At 40.9% G+C, this 17,759-nt stretch overlaps 2 protein-coding genes across 7 annotated transcripts in view; both read left to right on the top strand.

Annotated features, from left to right (window-relative positions):
* The first annotated feature begins 2,958 nt into the window (after nucleotides 1–2,958).
* Nucleotides 2,959–7,379, top strand: dguok (deoxyguanosine kinase). 2 transcript variants are annotated; one of them, XM_030777511.1, is made up of 7 exons: nucleotides 2,959–3,086; nucleotides 3,192–3,316; nucleotides 3,731–3,906; nucleotides 4,101–4,248; nucleotides 4,392–4,507; nucleotides 6,609–6,708; nucleotides 7,268–7,379. In XM_030777511.1, exons 1-7 carry the CDS (start codon nucleotides 3,038–3,040, stop codon nucleotides 7,292–7,294), a joined length of 741 nt encoding a protein of 246 aa, XP_030633371.1. In that variant the 5' UTR covers nucleotides 2,959–3,037; the 3' UTR covers nucleotides 7,295–7,379. The 2 variants fall into 2 exon arrangements, with proteins under 2 accessions (XP_030633371.1, XP_030633365.1); XM_030777505.1 differs by having other exon boundaries at nucleotides 3,192–3,328; nucleotides 3,728–3,906.
* A 4,956-nt stretch (nucleotides 7,380–12,335) lies between these two features.
* Nucleotides 12,336–17,759, top strand: part of ebf2 (EBF transcription factor 2) — a 26,883-nt gene continuing 21,459 nt past the window's right edge. For 4 of the 5 annotated variants that reach the window (XM_030773078.1, XM_030773080.1, XM_030773079.1 and 1 more), the window contains exons 1-3: nucleotides 12,336–12,469; nucleotides 15,284–15,440; nucleotides 16,623–16,686. In XM_030773078.1, coding sequence (XP_030628938.1) covers nucleotides 12,336–12,469; nucleotides 15,284–15,440; nucleotides 16,623–16,686 — 355 coding nt within the window. The remainder of the gene's footprint in view (nucleotides 12,470–15,283; nucleotides 15,441–16,622; nucleotides 16,687–17,759) is intronic. The other variant, XM_030773075.1, reaches the window with a different exon arrangement.

Genomic DNA, 17,759 nt, shown 5'->3' with positions numbered 1-17,759 from the left:
TAGGCACATTTTCATAGTTTGCATGTGCATGTTCCTCATGGTCACCAAGCAATTTGCTGTTTTGGTTGTTTTTTTTGGCTTGTTTTTATATCAAAATAATATTACTTCAGGGTTTCTTCTGAAAATGTTTCTCGTTTTTTTAAAAATATGGAACATTGTTTTATTTGTTCTTTTTTATGTTTAGTTCTATGCATACAATAAGTAATGAAGGTATCTCAACATGTTTGGAAAACAACAGATCTGGGATCAGTTCCACTTGTAATAGTTGATAATAAAACCATATTGGGTGTTAACTGATTTTTGGTGTGTGAGATCTAGTGCTACGTCAATGGTTTTGAGTTCCTTGAACTTCCTCTCTATGACAAGGTGCCCCTGGTGAGAAAACAGAAGAACACTCAGGCCTACATCACCATCATACCCTCAGAGCCTCAGGGCCGTACACAGGTCGGGGTCTGGACTGTCAGTCAGATGTCAATCAGAAGGATTGGGGCAGGATCTTGTTGTATTTTTTACCTTCAGTGGCTTACCTGATCTGTGAATGTGTACTGTATTTGAGCCATACTGTGCCTCATGAAATAAAAATGTGATGCCTGATAGTCTGTGGGTTTTTGTCGTGTGTTTTTCAGGAGTGAATGGAATACATGTAAAAGGTTTATTTTAACAGATTAAGCTTAAAAACTTTTATTTAAAACAACCCAAGGTTCAGCAATGTGTCCTAGTATTTTTAAAAATGAATGAAGTCAGACTTTTCTGGCCCCAACTCAAATCTATTTTCATGCCAAAGTTGTTTGATTTTAGTGAGAATGGAACTGCCTGAGACAATGAATTCTACTTGTATTTCACTTTTATTAAAAAAAGATGAGGATACACTAAATTGCTCATCATATCAACCAATTAGCTTGTGCAACTGTGATAACAAGATTATTACCAAACTGATCTCACGGCAGGTGGAAAAGCTCCTGCCAAAACTGATATGGCCAGATCACACTGGGTTTATTGAAAACAGGTACTCCTCCGACAGCATCTGGCAACTCCTTCATGTAATAGACCATGTAAGCTCTCAGCACGCACTGGCTTCATTAATCTCTTTAGATGCTGAAAAAGCCTTCAATAGGCTCGAATGGGCCTCACCCTTATATCCTGGATAAAAGCTTTGTGTGTCAATTAAAGTGCAGTAGTCTCCACCAATGGCTTGAACTCAGACAAGTTTTTACTGGGCAGGGGAACCAGACAGGGTTGCCCTCTATCTCCTTTTCTTTCTGTACTGGGTGTGGAGCCCTTGGCCGAGGTGATAAGATCCAACCATAACATGAAGGGAATTTCTGCTGGTGGCCTTGAACATAAAATGTCCCTTCAACCAGACAACACCTTACTATTTACTATATAATCTACTCTGAAGAGATCATTACCATTCATTTTGGACACTGTTGCTCATTTTAGCAAAATTTCAGGGAATAAAATTAATGTCACAAAATCTAATGCTTGTCTCCTCAATGCTCCATTCTCTCCCTGCCTAAAAATTTGATCTCCTTTGATCCCCCTCTAATATGCAAAGGATTGTACAAGTCCCAACCCTCATAAACGGAGAAACTTATAATTACTTCCCAATCAACTAGAGCAAAACTATCACATGCATACATCACTTTGTCAGAAAGATCATGCTGCTCTCTTGCACCTCTTAGAAAATCTTGGGAGAAAGATTTGGAAATGGCTATCAGGTTGTGGTCAGTCATCTGTAAGCGGACATATCATTTTTTCCCCCACAGATACTATTATTCTCCACTGAAACTCCAAGGGATGAATTCAGAAATATCTTCGTCTTGCAGGAAATGTAATTCTGAAATCAGGAGATATATGCATGTATTTTGGACCTGTAAAGAAATTTCAAGATTCTGGCAATCAATTCATGATGCTGTCCAAAAAATGTTGGACTTTCAGTCTGATCTTTATCCTTGTCTATATCCTTATCCTTCTCTATCCACAGGATGGTTTTGTTTTTGACCCTGACAAAGAATACTTATTTACAATTATGTGTTATCTTGCTAAGAAATGCATTCTTCTCCTATGGAATAGTAAATCCATCTCCTTTTTCAACATGTGGGTTGACCAGTTTATGGAATTTCTTTCCCTTGAAAGGCTGACATATGAATATCTGTCAGAAACCTGCTAAATTTTGGAAAATATGGTCAACGTTGGTAAAGTTTATTGAGAGTAAATCTGTTTGATTTGAGCCCTCATGGTGATGATGAAATGATTATTTTGGGTATACTGCTATGGCTATATCTCTAACCCCCTATGTCTGCAGTCTGCATGTATGTATATATCTCTATTGATATACAATGTTGCTGGGGGGGTTTTCTTTTGTTCCCCCTCCAGTTGTGTTTGTGGCTGTTAAATGTTAAAAAATCCAATAAAGTTTCAACTGAAAAAGAAAAAAAAATGAATGCAGTCATTCTGTGACAGCCACATAACCGTCGTGGGATGTTGTGTAGAGTAAAGTGGAAAAGAATAATTACTACAACGTGGTTACAGTACTTCCAGCTCTTCGTTTGAAAAGGAAAGAAAAGAAAATCGTCACCCGGAAGATTTATCTTAGTACCACCCATCTCTATCCTGTTTGGATGTACAAGGCCATTCATGTGAGTAGAAGTGTCACATGTGATGCTGTCACTGAAGTTGCTCTTTAATGACCAGTCTTTAAACTTTGCATCTGTCAAAAAATACTAACAGTAGCGTTTGTCGTTCTAACTTTGTGTTTGACCGATAGAGCAAACTTATCTGACAATTCACTCAAGCGATGGCTGGCGTTTTGTTTTTTACCTGCAGTTTCTCCGCCGCTACATCATCCTTGAAAACATGGTCCATCAATTCGCGGTTTCTCAGTACTGTCAGCGTTGTATCGTTCTGCTCCACGCATACGGGAAGGTACCAGGCACCACGGTTTAAACGTGTCAGCCATATACATTCTTCTAGCACAGCAACTGCAGCTCGGACAACTAGAATTTGTCTCTCACACCGCTGCTTCTCCAGTGACGTGATGAACGGGAGTCCTAAGATTAGGAGAGTGTCCATCGAGGGTAACATCGGTAAGTGTTGCCAACATTTATGACAGGTCATACTTTCAAGTATTAGATGCTGTGGCAATGAATGCGCTGTTGTATTGATCTGTCTTGCTTTATTCACGACATAAGCTGTGGGGAAGTCCACTTTCGCCAGGCTCTTACAGAATGCGGGGGAAGACTGGGAGGTTATACAGGAACCTGTTAGCAAATGGCAGAACGTTGAGGACGCTACGTCACAGGTAGGTCCTGAGACTGCAGGACCAGCTGCTAGCAACCTCTTTATTAAACCTTTTAAAAGGAACTAAAACATTCGTTTGATTTTGCCTCACAGTAAACTGGTTTAAAACTTTAATATGCTGTTCAGCATTCTGGTTAGTTTTGAACACGTTACTTTAAAAAGTGCAATCTTTTTGTCAGCTGTTCAGACCGTTCCTTTAACGACAAGGCTTCTGAGCAGATCTGAGTGGAACATACAGTCAGTTACTCAATGGAACTAATATACAGTCAGTTACTCAATGGAACTAACCCTCATAGGTTATACTGTTGTGCTCCTTTCAGCTCAGAAATATGCACAGAGAATAAGACAGTATGCGGTTGATTTCGATAATGAGACATTCACTGATCACGGTACCTGCTCTGTCCCGCAGATGGTGCCGTCTTCCCAGCAGACAGTGAGTAATCTGCTGCAGATGATGTATCAGGAACCACAGCGCTGGTCCTACACCTTCCAGACATTCTCCTGCATGAGCCGCATGCGCACTCAGCTGCAGCCCCCACCCCCCCGGCTCCTCCAGTCAACAGCTACACCTGTCCAGGTGTATGAACGCTCCGTCTACAGTGACAGGTGCGAAAAAAACTGTTGCACTGTAAACACTGGATCATTGTCTCTTCCATTTTTCACATTATTTTGTTAAGAAAACTCTAAGATATTACTAATTTGTTTGTTCTGTGGGATGTTCCTACCGGATCTTCACACAGATCATTTTGTTACTCTCTCATTTTGTTACTCCCTTCCCCCTCTGTCCTCTCCTTCTTCAGGTACATATTTGCCCTGAATATGTTTGAGTTGGGCTGTATCAACCCCACAGAGTGGGCCGTCTATCAGAACTGGCACTCTTTTCTGGTGGAGGAGTTTGGGCATCGGATACAACTGGAGGGCATAATTTACCTCAGAGCCCCCCCAGAGGTGTGTGTTTGTCCGCTCTCTCTCTCTTGCACACACACACACACACACACACACACAATCATTAAGGGAGGACCTGATGGAAGAGTAGAGTTGTCTGTGTGTGCAGACAGGGAGCTGAGCATGTTTGTGGTTGCTCCTTTCAGACATGCATGGAGCGGCTCATGAAGAGAGGTCGTGAGGAGGAGCAGGGAGTCAAACTGGACTACCTGGAGAAACTCCACACACAGCATGAGAACTGGCTTCTTCACAAAACCACAAAGTGAGTTAAAGTCTGTGATGTTTCTGCTCGGGGCACCTTTTGGATTCTTCCAGCCATAGTCCACTGTCTCTCAACAAAAAAGTGTAGTTTTCCATATAACAACTGCTTTGCAAATAAACCAGTATAGTTTTGAGGCCTTTAGCTGTGTTTCAAAAATTTATGAATTCAGGTTGATGCGAACCGTGAGCATAACACAAATAAATCACAGTTTGATCAGTTTCATGTGAAAAGTCACACATGTGCATCACCCTCATTCATTCTGAGCAGCCTTTTGAGCCTTGCTCAGGCCTGATCTGCAGAAGCTCTATCTCTGGCCCTGTTTACACCTTGCAGTAAGATCCAATTTTGGTGATCCGATCACAAGTGGACAGCTCAAAAGTACAGGTGTAAATGCATCCAATGCGCATTGAGGTCGCATCGAGATCCGATCACTCAGACCACATTCGGAGGTGGTCTGGACCGCATGTGACCACATTCTTATAGCAGTGTAAACGCGAATGGGAACTCGACCACATTGAACGACCGCCTACTCATCTGACGTCCTCTGCTTACGCGGAAGTACCAACTCATTCGCATATGTACACATTCGCTCGCCAACGGCATCATATTAAAGTGCAACAACAGACAACAACAACGGGCAAAATGGATATAGTTTTGATTTCTTCTTCTACTTCTTCTTTTAATTTCCGACAGACTAGGCACGGGAAGTGCCTACAACAACATTTAACGTGAAAAAGCTTAATATGGCTTAATGTTCCAAAACTGAGATAAATGATCACCAAATTTCTCTCGGACATCTCTTGTTAGAAACGCCTCCCTCTGTCAAAAAATCAAAATCGAAATTCTAGGAGTATACTCGTTATCGCACGTTAAGCGTTTTCCTCTCCACTGACGCCATTAAGGAAACAGCTTAACGTGACTTAATGTCCCAAAACAGCAATCAGTGATCACCAAATTTGTCTGACATCTCACATGTTATAAGCACTATTTCTAATTTTAAAAAAAAGCAAAAGGGAAAATCAATGAAAGGGGTAACGTGTTGGAAATGATTTGTGTTTATTTGCATATAAAGCCGGGAAGTGAGATCCGATCTCAAATGGTCATGCGAGACACGGATTCTAAAGCCAGGTTTAAACGGACGTACTTTAGAGCTGCCCACTTGTGGTCAAATCACAGAAATCGGATCTAATGCAAGGCCCTGTTTACACCTCGCATTAAGATTTTGGTCATCCGATCACAAGTGGACAGCTCTAAGTACGTCCGTTTACACCTGGCTTTAGAATCCATCTCACATGTGTCTCGAGCAATCACTTGCGATCGTATCTCACCTCCCCGCTCTATATGCAAATAAACACGTACATCATTTCCATTTGCAAAGACCAAATGCGTTGCTGTTTTGACAAGTGTCGTATGAAATATGTAACGGCACGAAATCTGGAACATTTTCAAAGGAAATGCGTCAAATTGTGTCGACAGTTACTGATGTAAACTATCACGTTCGGAGCCACCAAACTGTGAAACGGCTGTTAAAGATTCTGCATACTTTAAAAAAGTAAGGTATGAAAGAATGAAATTCCTGTTTTGTGGTGTATCTAATCCCTTTACAATACGTTTGGCTAACTGAGCCCACTAATATAGATAAGCGATGCCTTACCCCTATACTTCGGCTCAATAAACTGATTGTAGACGACACGATGATATCAGATGTATGTTAAATGTCTATACGAACAGAATTAATGTCGTTATTTGTAGTGTGGCTTACTAGCGATTTGGTATCTTGTGTTGTTTAGGGGTCAAATATTCATTTCAGAAGTGTTTTGTTTAACCCGTAGACTCGTAACATGATTTATTTACCTCAATGTCAGATGAATAGGCGGTCGTTCAATGTGGTCGAGATTGCATTCTGTTTACACTGCTGTAAGAATGTGGTCATATGCTGTCCAGACCACCTTCGAATGTGGTCTGTATGATCGGATCTCAATGAGACCTCAGTGGGGTACATTTACACCTGTACTTTACAGCTGTCCACTTGTAATCAGATCACCAAAATCGGATCTTAATGCAAGGTGTAAACAGGGCCTCTTTCTCTGTCTCTGTGCAGGGTCCACTTTGACCACCTGAGTCAAGTTCCTGTGTTGGTGCTAGATGCTGGTGTGGAGTTTGAGAAGGATCCTGAAGTACAGACTGGACTGATTAGTCAGGTATAAGCATGTTATTAATATTAATATAAATATATTACTTTTAATATGTTTTTATTATGTATTATGTATTAAATATGGCTGTTTGGCTGTGCTGACACTAAACATAACTCGTGTAATTGTATGTCAGTTTCGGACATTTTGCTTTCTCAGTTTCTCCCCCTCCAAAGAGAGAGGAGATGCATATGCAGTGCTGCCTTGAAAATGTATCATTTTAAAAATGTGTTTGGTTTGTGTGAATAAACATGGATTTACAGGCCTGTGCACCCACTAGGACCCTCTTTGCTGTGTATGAGTCTAATCATGGCTTTCAGCTAGCACTGAGTCTGTCACAGCTGCTGCTCTTTCTAACAAACTCTATAATCTCTCTCATATTATTCAATGTCTTTTTGTCTGTGTTTATTCGTGTATGTATTGTATTGTCTATGTGTATGTGTGCATTGTCACAAAAAGGACCGTTTTGATAGCAATGCCTATTTGTGTGCTGCACTGTAGCATTTAGACCACATGGTGGTGCTGTTGCACCTATTTATAGCAAGTATGTTGATGCTCTTTCCTCTAGGTGAAGAGTTTCTTCAGTGGATTATAAATTCCGGGGGATGAGAGCAGCAGTCTGCTTTACTGGATAAAGACATCTTGAATATTTTAAACTGACAACTTTCCCAGGGTTTACACACACACACACACGCGCGCGCACACACAGAGGATCATACATTAGTCCTCTAGTTGCATCTGCCTAGCACTTTGAAGGGTATTTGAGGAGTATTAGAGTATTTTGAGAGTATTGGAGTGTTTGGGGAATTGTTGGAGTTAAAAAGGGAGAAACTGGTTTTCATTTTACGCTGTGAAAAAGAAACAGTAAGAGACACTGTTAATCAAATCTGTGAAATGATCAGATTACTTCATATCATACATGACATCCGTTTTCTCTATTTATGATTACAAGCCAAACTGCAATAACCCCAGGCTGGCCTGAATACTCCAAACATCTGGATTATTACCAGTATGTTCATAGCAGAGTGGCACGGAAAGCTCAGGTACAGAGAAAATTTAGAAAGTTCTGGAGGGTGATCATGTTCAGTGGATTGATTTTAACATTCCAGGTTTTAACACTAACCTCAAACAACCTGTGCTGTCACTTTTTCATCTCTAACTGACCAACTTATTCTATCTGTCCCAGACCCACACTAAGCCACCTCTCCTAGACCAACCTATTCCATCTCACTGGCTTATCAGTGCCAATTTATGAGAGGCTGGTTGTGAAGAGCTCCATTTCCTGCACACTGTTACAATCTGAACTGTCAAACTGATTCATGTTGTATGAAACACACAGAAAAACTTATATGATCATTTTTCTCATTTACATTTTAGTCTTTTGGAAAAGCTACTGCACCATGTTTGTACCATAGATACTGTAACGATTATTCTGGCGGCAGTAAATAATATGGTTTGTTTGTTTGTTTTTGTAAGTCATCTGTCATAACTGTTTTGAACTCTAAAAATGAATCAGAGAAATGCCAAGTTTTGTACAGTTCAGTTTCAAGCAGAATTTCATCTTCCTGATTGCAGCCTCTTAAAATAACCTGTTATCACTCATTCATATTCTGCTCTTTTTTTTTTCTTTTTAATTTGGAAGTTGCTAAACTGCCTGTTTTGTTGCATGATGTGACAGTAATTTTTCTGTTTAAATTAAAGTTTTTAAAGAAAACCTTGAAGGTTATTTTTGTGTAAAAATCTTTTTCAGAGGACTCGCTGAAAAATAGCACAAATACGAAATTGTAGATAGATGAATAGGAAATTGCGTATGATTGGTTTACTGACGTTTGAAACAATGGTCGTCAGCCAGGAGCAACCCTCTGCTTGATTTTATCTGATAATCAAAACTGGGAAACTTGTTAATTAGAGACTACTCAGTTCTATCCTTGGCACTACACACAACGTGTTGTTTGTAACGTATTGTATGACGCATTTCAACTACAGAGGCGCCAAAGCAGTGTAATACAAGTGTTAAAATGATAAGAATTCTCCAGCGATTCTTAAAATGACGAAACTCAGTTTCTGGCGTAGTGACGTCGATGTTCTAATGATTCTAACGGCATTGTAACGATGTTTATGACATTGTAATAAGCACCGTGACAATCTTATATTTGTATACATGAATCATAATTACCGTACCCTAACTCTAACGCAGAACGAAGCTGTCTACCATGTACCGTGTTCAGAGAGGCAGTAATCCCAGAATATTATCCTACGTGCATGTCAACATTCGCGAGCACCTCAAAAACACACTCTTGAATATCATAAAGTTCAAAAGTGAGTATGTTAGCGTTTCTCTCAAGCAGCGCTGAGTCCCGCTTTTTAAAATATCTGGGAAAAATAGTACACAAACAGTGACGTGACAGAAATTTATCATGAAAGTTACGATGTAGACAATCATTCTCTCTCAACTGGGCAGCCGTCTTAAACAATGATTCCCTTAGGACGAGGGCATTGGAGAGAGAGGGTGCACGGCACACGATACTCTATTGTCCATCTGGCAGTCACACAATCCCAGCCCCACCTATTTTTTTAGTGAAGGTTGACCAATGCATACCGAGTGGAACTGAAAGAAAAGTATCACTCGTGCACTCGCACGCCTGTCATTTCGTTCCTATGGAACATCCTCACGCGGTGCGATTAGTGCGTTATAGTTATTCCCTGGAATTTGCGGGAGTAATTATTTTGTCATAAGATTTTATTACCAAGCAGGTTTAATTTGTATAAGTGTGTTTCCCTTGAAAAACATATGTATATGTAGATGTAGATGTATATGTCGTATGTCGTCTTTTCTGCACTACTTCCTCGTAATCCTTCAGGACTTTTGCTTCTATGCATGACTGTGTACATGTTTAGCCTGTTTTTTAATTTTGCAACGATACATCGACAGCGTCTCCAGCACGCCCCTTAGGAAAAACTCATTACAGGGTTAATCCACACAAAAACTTTAACGCTGTTCACTTATAAAGTTGAACAAAAATACCCGGTGCCAGAAAGTTTCAAACTCATTAATCAGATTTACAAACTAAGCCATCGCGATTCTCTCTCTCGCTCGCTCGCTCGCTCGCTCTCTCGTTGTGTGATATACGATGTAGAGCGGACGGTTCAAACAGGAGAGATTTTTATTAGATCGTGTACCTGTAGCAGATTGGGGACAGAGAGATATCCCTTACTTGTTAAAATGAATCAAATGACATGGGCGGGGAATGATCGAGGCAAAAAGCCTGTGTCGAATGAACTTTTTTGGTTGTTTTTTCCGTCTCTCTCTCTCTCTCTCTCTCGCTCGCTCGCTCTCTCTCAACTGATATAGAAGCTCAAATCAGAGAATCGGTAAGAGACGGAGACCAACAGAGAGAGACTGCGAATGAGAATCGGTGTCCAAGCAGGAGACACGCTGCAGAGGTTGTATAGATTCCGCGACACTGTGCACATAATCGGGAGAACAGCTGACTGTGTGGCGCGCTGGCAGATGGTTGGTGTAGGGCGGGTGGCCGTGTGTGGGGAGGGGGTCGCAGGCATTGTTTGGTGTTTGAGCCCCACGCACAGACAATGAGCCCCGCCAGGAGCAAGAAAGGATGGAAAACCCTCTTCTTTTCAATATGTGGGGAGAGAGAAAGCGGAAATGCAAAAAAGTTTGGAGAAATCTCTCTCTTTGTTTTGCCCGTCTGCTACGCTCATGCACGCAGCTGTCAGTCTCCCGCGGTTAATGTGTGTGATGTAGTTTCTGTGGTGCATTATTAAAAAAAAAAAAAAAAAAACCAACAAAACCCTCAAATTATTTATTCGTATATTTTTCTTTACTTGCCTTATTCAGACAGATTTGCCGATGGTTTGCCTTTCAAAGAAACATCCATGTTGCGGAGAGTGACGAATTAGACATAATAATTTTACACAAAGTTTATAGGACGACGGTGATCTGTGAATAAACCAAAAGCACCATTTTAACTTTTCTTACCCCGTAGTTTACATCATAAGCACCGGTTACGAACTGAAAGTAGATTCACCATGCACATTTAGGCGATTAACCACCTTTCAGTGTACCAGAAAAAGCAAGAATGGCCATCCTTAGTTTATAACGTATCATTAGGAACACCAGTAAACTGCATTTGAACATCTGTTAATATCTTTGCCTCTAGTTACACACGACTGTATGGCTTAGGTTCGCTTTCATTGATAAATCCATGAAGACTTCTGACCGCCAGCGAATTTATGCTGAGTGTGGGCATCCACTGCATGTGCCCTATGTGTGTCTAGCTGCAACTATGCAAACTGTATAAATCCAAACTATTAGCATTTTCATATGATAGCCTACATACCAGTGAATAAAGATTACATGAACGCTTCCACAAAACTGTCTTTAGTGCCCACTAGAGTATGAAATCATCAGAAAGTAACATCATCTCGTGAGTGAATGTTACAATACGCTGCCAAAGACTTAAAATAACGCTGAAACGCAGAATGTGCAGCCCAGGCAGTTTTTGTGCAGAACTGTATCCTAGGCGTACATTATACAATGAGTAGTAGGCCTACTGTACAACGAATAGACACAGTAAACACGAAAAAATCTGACGTGGTATTTTAATTAAGAGATGAATATCCAAACCAAAGTCGAATTAATTCGGAAAGATGCCCATTTTATTTTTGCTGAATAAAATATTGATATAAAAATACATGCCAATGTTTCTTATAGCCTGCTGTGTCTGATATGCATTTGTTTTGTTTTTGTTATGCAGTTTTCGTTTGGTTTCGTCGCTCCCTCTCTCATGCCCAGTGTACTGACAGTGCAATCTTGCGGCACTTCAGATAAAATTATATAGGAATTTATTGTAAGACTACAACGTAAACTTAATTTTAAAACCGAATTCGTTCAAGTGTCAGTTGGTCACGCTGTATTATTTTGGAGGACGTTTATGTTTAACGGTATTGTGATTTGACAGATAACCAAACACAACAAAAACGAAATCAGACTAACGTGCTCTTTTTAACCAATAGGGTCGTCCATCTAGACAGTCCACCAAATATGGTCACCTTGGCCCCTCCTCATTGTCTTCTCTTCAGGCGATGAAACTCATTCATTCTCTGAGATCTTGAAACTACGACTAGATTATTGTCCTCTTCGGCGTTCAAGAGAGGATTATCAAACAGGCCAAAAAACTTTTCAGCGGTGGATATGTGTGTGTGTGTGTGTTTGTGAATGTGTTTGTATGACTTCATATGTGTTGGGAAGGTTCTGGTGTGTACAGCTGCGTTTTTGAGTAGTTCGTGCGTTTGTTTGTGTATCCGCGGAACAGGTGATCTTTTTTAACTGTCGGATCAGCGTAGGACGCAATTTTAATTCTCATTCGAAAATGGTTGCATCCACAAGGATGATACATTTATTTGAAACGTCAGCATCTCAGGAAATCTGAAGACTCAAAGAGAGAACTGACATCGGGGAAATTCCGTAAAGATCCGAGTGAGCGCTAAAGTGTCCGGCAGCGCAGAGTGACTTTCAGCATCTTTGGACTTCACGGTGTCGCATCCAGTTCCTCTTGGCTGTTTTTTATTTTTGGAGGCGAAGGAACTCAGTGGATCGTATTTTCTGTTTGTTGTAAATGTACGGCATCCAAGAACATCTGGGAAGGGACGGCAACGGAGGTAAAGAGCAAGCTTTTGGGGAAGATATGGATCCCGTCCGGTCATGGGTACGGAATGTTGGAGTTGTGGATGCCAACGTAGCCGCGCAAAGGTACGCAAGCGTCAAACTTTTCTCTAATTTTAAATTCGCATACCTTACCTGAAATATACAGTATGATAGACTTGCACTTAGACCCCACGGGAATGTATCTTGAATTATTTCAGACATCATGTGCACACGAAAACGGGCCTACATGAAATAACAGTATCTTTTGGCAAACAAATAAGGGTAAATAATAGCCTACATAAAATTCGAAGTTTAGTGACCCGATATAACAGGGTGGCCTAATGTCTAATGAAAAACTTAAATTTCGGAGGATCATCAATAGAAAATTAATTAAGCTGGTATTTATGAAATTATGAAATATTTTGTCATCTTCCTCGTTCTTATTTAATTGTCTTTCCTCCCTGAACACACTCCTTTAACGGATTAAGCAACAGGTCAGCAACGTCTAAAGCTGCGGCCGTAAAGATGACACAGGAGAGATGAATGGTAGCAGCGGATGGCCCGTGCACAAAGTACTCAGCACGCCTCGAGTGCGAACAGTCAATAGCTGGAGGTGACGGAGTCACGAGTCGCATGAAAGAACCAAACAAAAAGGCGTCCAGTATAACAAAGCCAGCGCTGTCTCTCAGTGACCCAGCCCGGAATAACGTTATTTTAGACGAGCGTCGCTTCACTGGCGATTGTTTTGTTGGACTCTTATTAACGATCCTTTAGATCCTTTCTCTTGGTTAATGTGTCGTCTAGTGGCCGAGGACTCTTCTTTGAACGAATTTATTCTTTTTAGATGCACGCAATTAGATGCTGTTCTGAAATATCCGTACTCTTGCACCCAGCCTGAGAGAATGCTATAGGTTCTGAAAGTTTTTACTTGGTCTAATGGGCTTTAGAGGAATACTGCACTTCAGTAGGTCTACCCATAGACATAACGTTCACGCACAAACGCGAGATTATTGATTAAATATAATATTTATAAAATATGATTAAAAACCGTGTCTTATATATAGGATATCCTATATGCAAAAATAATTGTATAGATTTACTTCGTCATTGGTTATTTTTAATCTATTTTATTTTATACATTTCAAGCAATAACAACGCAAACGAGAACGATAATAGGCTACTTATCATTCTCTTGTATGTAATGGTGCTGAGTTGAAGGGGGCTGAACACTCGTCCGTCGAGTGATGAAAGCACGAGACATTTTGATAGAACTTGGTCGTTTATTATTCGTATCTGTTTTTAAGAGTATATCCAAAAAAGACTTTGCGCGCAACATGCTTAGCGAGAATCACTTTTCTTTTCCTGGACCTCTCGTTAATACAGAATGTATTGATTATGAAAATGGGAATAATTCGATGTACAAGTCTTTCACTCCGTTGTCCGTTTCAGAAAGCCTATACAAGCGGTTTACGGAAACTCTCTCCTTTTCTTCACACTTTAATGAAAGATTAGTGCAAAGCGATTGCTTTATTTTTGCGTTTACATGACTAATTTAGCGGAGTTGTGTATTTCAGACACTCAGATGATGCAGTGGGAAAGTCATTGTGGGTGGCATGTTGAATTAATGAAATGACGGTTAATGTAGATTGGCTTTTGGACTATGCTGTTAGCTCCTGAGTGACGGTGTGAGTAAACTGGGCGCGAGTTGTCCAGATAGCCGATAATAGAATTTAGACTCCTTTTCAAGTCTTGTGCATATACCTTAACTCTCGTAAAATGTATGTCGAACAGCAACAAGTACACTAATTTTACACTATTTGGACTGAGAGAGTCTGTGAACTTTGCTGGGATCTTTAGCGTTCTCCCAGTACATTATTCTGTCACAGTGAGTTAAGACTAAATTAGGTTTACTTTCGTTCGTCATTCACTACAGTAATTAAAACGTTTCAAATCCAAAAGCTAACTCAAAGGATTTTTCGGGCACGAGGCCCTCGAACAACGACATTTTCAACGAGATTTTGAGATAATGAAGAACTATTCTCTATGCTACTGAGAATTATAAAAAATTCCCCGTTACATCTCCCAGCATTTCAAACAGAATTTAATGACTGCGCCGAGTTCACTGAAAAAAATTTAATTTTGAAGCTGAAATTGATTGCTGATTGATTGACCGCACTGACTGGTTTAGGCCTAGGTAAATATCAATGTAACCTACGATTTAACAGCTATCAGCGGCAATATCACTAAAAATAATTGTGTTAAAAATATGTCCATGCCCTCGGAAAGCCCAAAAGAATACGACTATACAATGTATAAATGGGAACATTAGTTTTTATAACGAAAAAAACCAAACAAAACCAAACCCTAAAACATTATTTTCATTTCTTGTCTGTTCTGTCACACAAATTTCATAGACTACAATATGTCTTAAGTCCACCAGGCAATATATTATAAAATGACCTATATATCGAATCATTTTCATTTTTTTCCCTTAAAAAATGCAGGCATTTGTAAACCGTTTTGTGTTTTTAAACATGTTATGGGCTGTATTGAAAGCTTTTGCATATGGTGTTGTGAAATCAGCTGTAGGGCATCTGTAGCTTGTTCAGACCAGCTGGACTGTTTGTTTGGCAGACGTGTATGTGTCTGCAGACCAATGTTTTAGCAGGCTTTGAAAAGCCATGAAATATTATGTGTATATGTATACTCTGAGATTTAACCAGGTCCGTGCTCTACAGTTTCATATAAACATGACTAACAGTTTGATTCTTCTGAGGCCAAACATTTGACACCCAGAAAACTACAGTATTTAGTATTTCAGATACAACTGAGAGAGGGTGATAGTAATCAGTAGATGTTGTCATTTTTAAAATTGATTTTCATATTCTCCTCCCCCCCACACTTCTCTCCTCACACCAGTGGAGTGGCTCTGGCACGAGCTCACTTTGAGAAGCAGCCCCCATCCAACCTGCGCAAGTCCAACTTCTTCCACTTTGTGCTTGCACTTTATGACCGTCACGGCCAGCCAGTTGAGGTGGAGAGGACCGCCTTCGTGGACTTTGTGGAGCATGACAAGGTGTGTGTGTGCATGTGTGTGTGTGCGTGTGTATGTGTGTGTGCTTGCCTGTGTATTTGTGATCTGCCTGTTGTTGCCTTTAATCAGTCCACAATTTAATCAGTCTATTCCACTAGCTGTTTTAGTGTTCCTTAGGACAGCTAAATTATGAAAAAAATAATTTGTATCATTTAAAAAGAGAGAGAGAGATAGACACAGAGTGAGAGAGAGAGAAATGGGGGGCAGAGAGAGAGAGGGAGAGAGGGGGAGAGAGAGAGAGAGTGGGTTGACCATGAGTGTTGAGGACAGGGATTTATTAGTGATTTTGTGGCTAAAATCAGTCCACGAGAGACTGTCTGTAGAAACAGCTCAACCTCAAAGGCCACACAGAGCGGCATGATATGTAGACAGTAGGAAGAAAGACAGAGAGAGAGAAAGAGAGATACACACACAGTATGTAAACCCTTTGTTAAGTAATGGAGAGCATTTATAATATTACTCATTAGGTTCAGTACCAAAGGCCTGACATAATGTCCTTTAAATAACATCTTTTGCTTTATCTTCAGCTAAGGACATTTAGTACTGTTGTTTACTGCCCCTTCCTCTGTCTGTCTGTCTGTCTGTCTGTCTGTCTGTCTGCCTGTCTGTCTGTCTGTCTGTCTGTCTGTCTCTTTCTCTCTGTTCTTTTTTCTTTTGGGTATTGGACTGGAGTACTCTCTGGGGGTCAGTTATAGAGAGAGATGGAGAGGGAGGGAAAGAGACAGAGGGAGGGAGGGAGGGGAGACTTTGGAAAGTTTCTCTGTCAAGGACGACATTTGTTCTCTCCTTTTAAGATTGGAGTACTTTCTACTTGCCAGAACATTCAGGAAATTGTTGCACGCACGCACGCACACACACACACACACACACACACACACACACACACACACACACACACACACACACACACACACACACTCTTTAACACGAAATTTCTATGCAGATGACTCATTGTCAGGGCCTGTGAGACCTTCAGGACTGAGCTCATGTGTCACAGCGCTCAGGCTTTACATACAAGGCCAATAAACTTACATAATCTTTCACCTGAAGTTAACTGTTAGATTTTACACTGGAGTTTGACTGTTTATGGTCCGATTACCATGCTATATTTCATCGAATTGCATCATTTGTCTTTTCCTGTGTCTGTTTGTCCTGTTTGACAAGGAGCAGACGGGAGAAAAAACGAATAACGGTACTCACTATAAACTCCAGCTGCTCTACAGTAACGGTGAGTCTGTCCGACTGTCTGTCTATCTGTCTCTCTCAGTCTATTTGTCTGTCTCTGTCTCTTAGTCTGTCTCTCTTTTTTCTCTGTTCTCCCACTTTTCCTCTGTCCTGTACTTTAATCTGTTCCCCTCACTCTCTTCTCCTCTCTCTTCATCCTCTCCACCATTCTCCTCCTCATGTCCTCCACCCTCCCCTCCTTTCCTCTCTCCTGTCTTCTTTGGTTGCTCTGTAAACCCTTCAGCTATGGATGTGTGTGTGTGTGTGTGTGTGTGTGTGTGTGAATACTGCAGTAGTTCTCCTGTGGAGCTACAGTGGTAGATAAGGGACATGCACAGAGACAGTAGCTCCCCTGAGTCATAATTGCACCTCCTCTTCTCTGTCTGCTACACCCTTGGGAGAGGAGATGAAAGATATGCACATCCACACATCCACAGACACAGACACACACACACATGCGCACACGCACGCACACACACACGCACGCACACATGCACTCATGCACGCACACATGAATGCACACATGCACACATGCACACACACACTAACACATACACTCACACACATGCACATAAAAAAAGTTGACATGCACACACACAGACATGCAGCCCTTTTGAACACCCTACACTGGATTGTGCCTAGAGTTTTGACCTTAATGGTTAGCCTGTGATTTGAATTTGTAAACTTTTTTCCACTTTTTTAGACAAAAATGAATATGTGGGTAGAATGGATACGAACATGGGTGCACGATTTTCCTATTGTCCCTTATTGTTTAGTGAGAGCCAGTTAGCAGTGTTTGGTAGTTTACTCATAAGGGACTCCAGCTGCATGTTTGGCAGGATGTACACTGACATGTGACTCCTCTGATAGTCAAACAGCATTGATCTCCACAACCTACATGTCCCACTGTCAGCTATAAACACTATAAAAAAATATCAGGACATTCTCTCACACTCACCTTGGGAGTCACCATGAAGAGAGAGAGACAGAGCCATGTCGTTTCTCCTGTCTGAGGGAAAACAACCAGTGGTGTGCCTCCTGGCCCCTCGGCTGGGCCTCTCGGGCCCTCGGCTGGGT

This window comes from Chanos chanos, chromosome 1 (genome assembly GCF_902362185.1).
Source record: "Chanos chanos chromosome 1, fChaCha1.1, whole genome shotgun sequence".
Lineage (NCBI taxonomy): Eukaryota > Metazoa > Chordata > Actinopteri > Gonorynchiformes > Chanidae > Chanos > Chanos chanos.
This window is presented reverse-complemented; position numbering and strand designations above follow the sequence as displayed.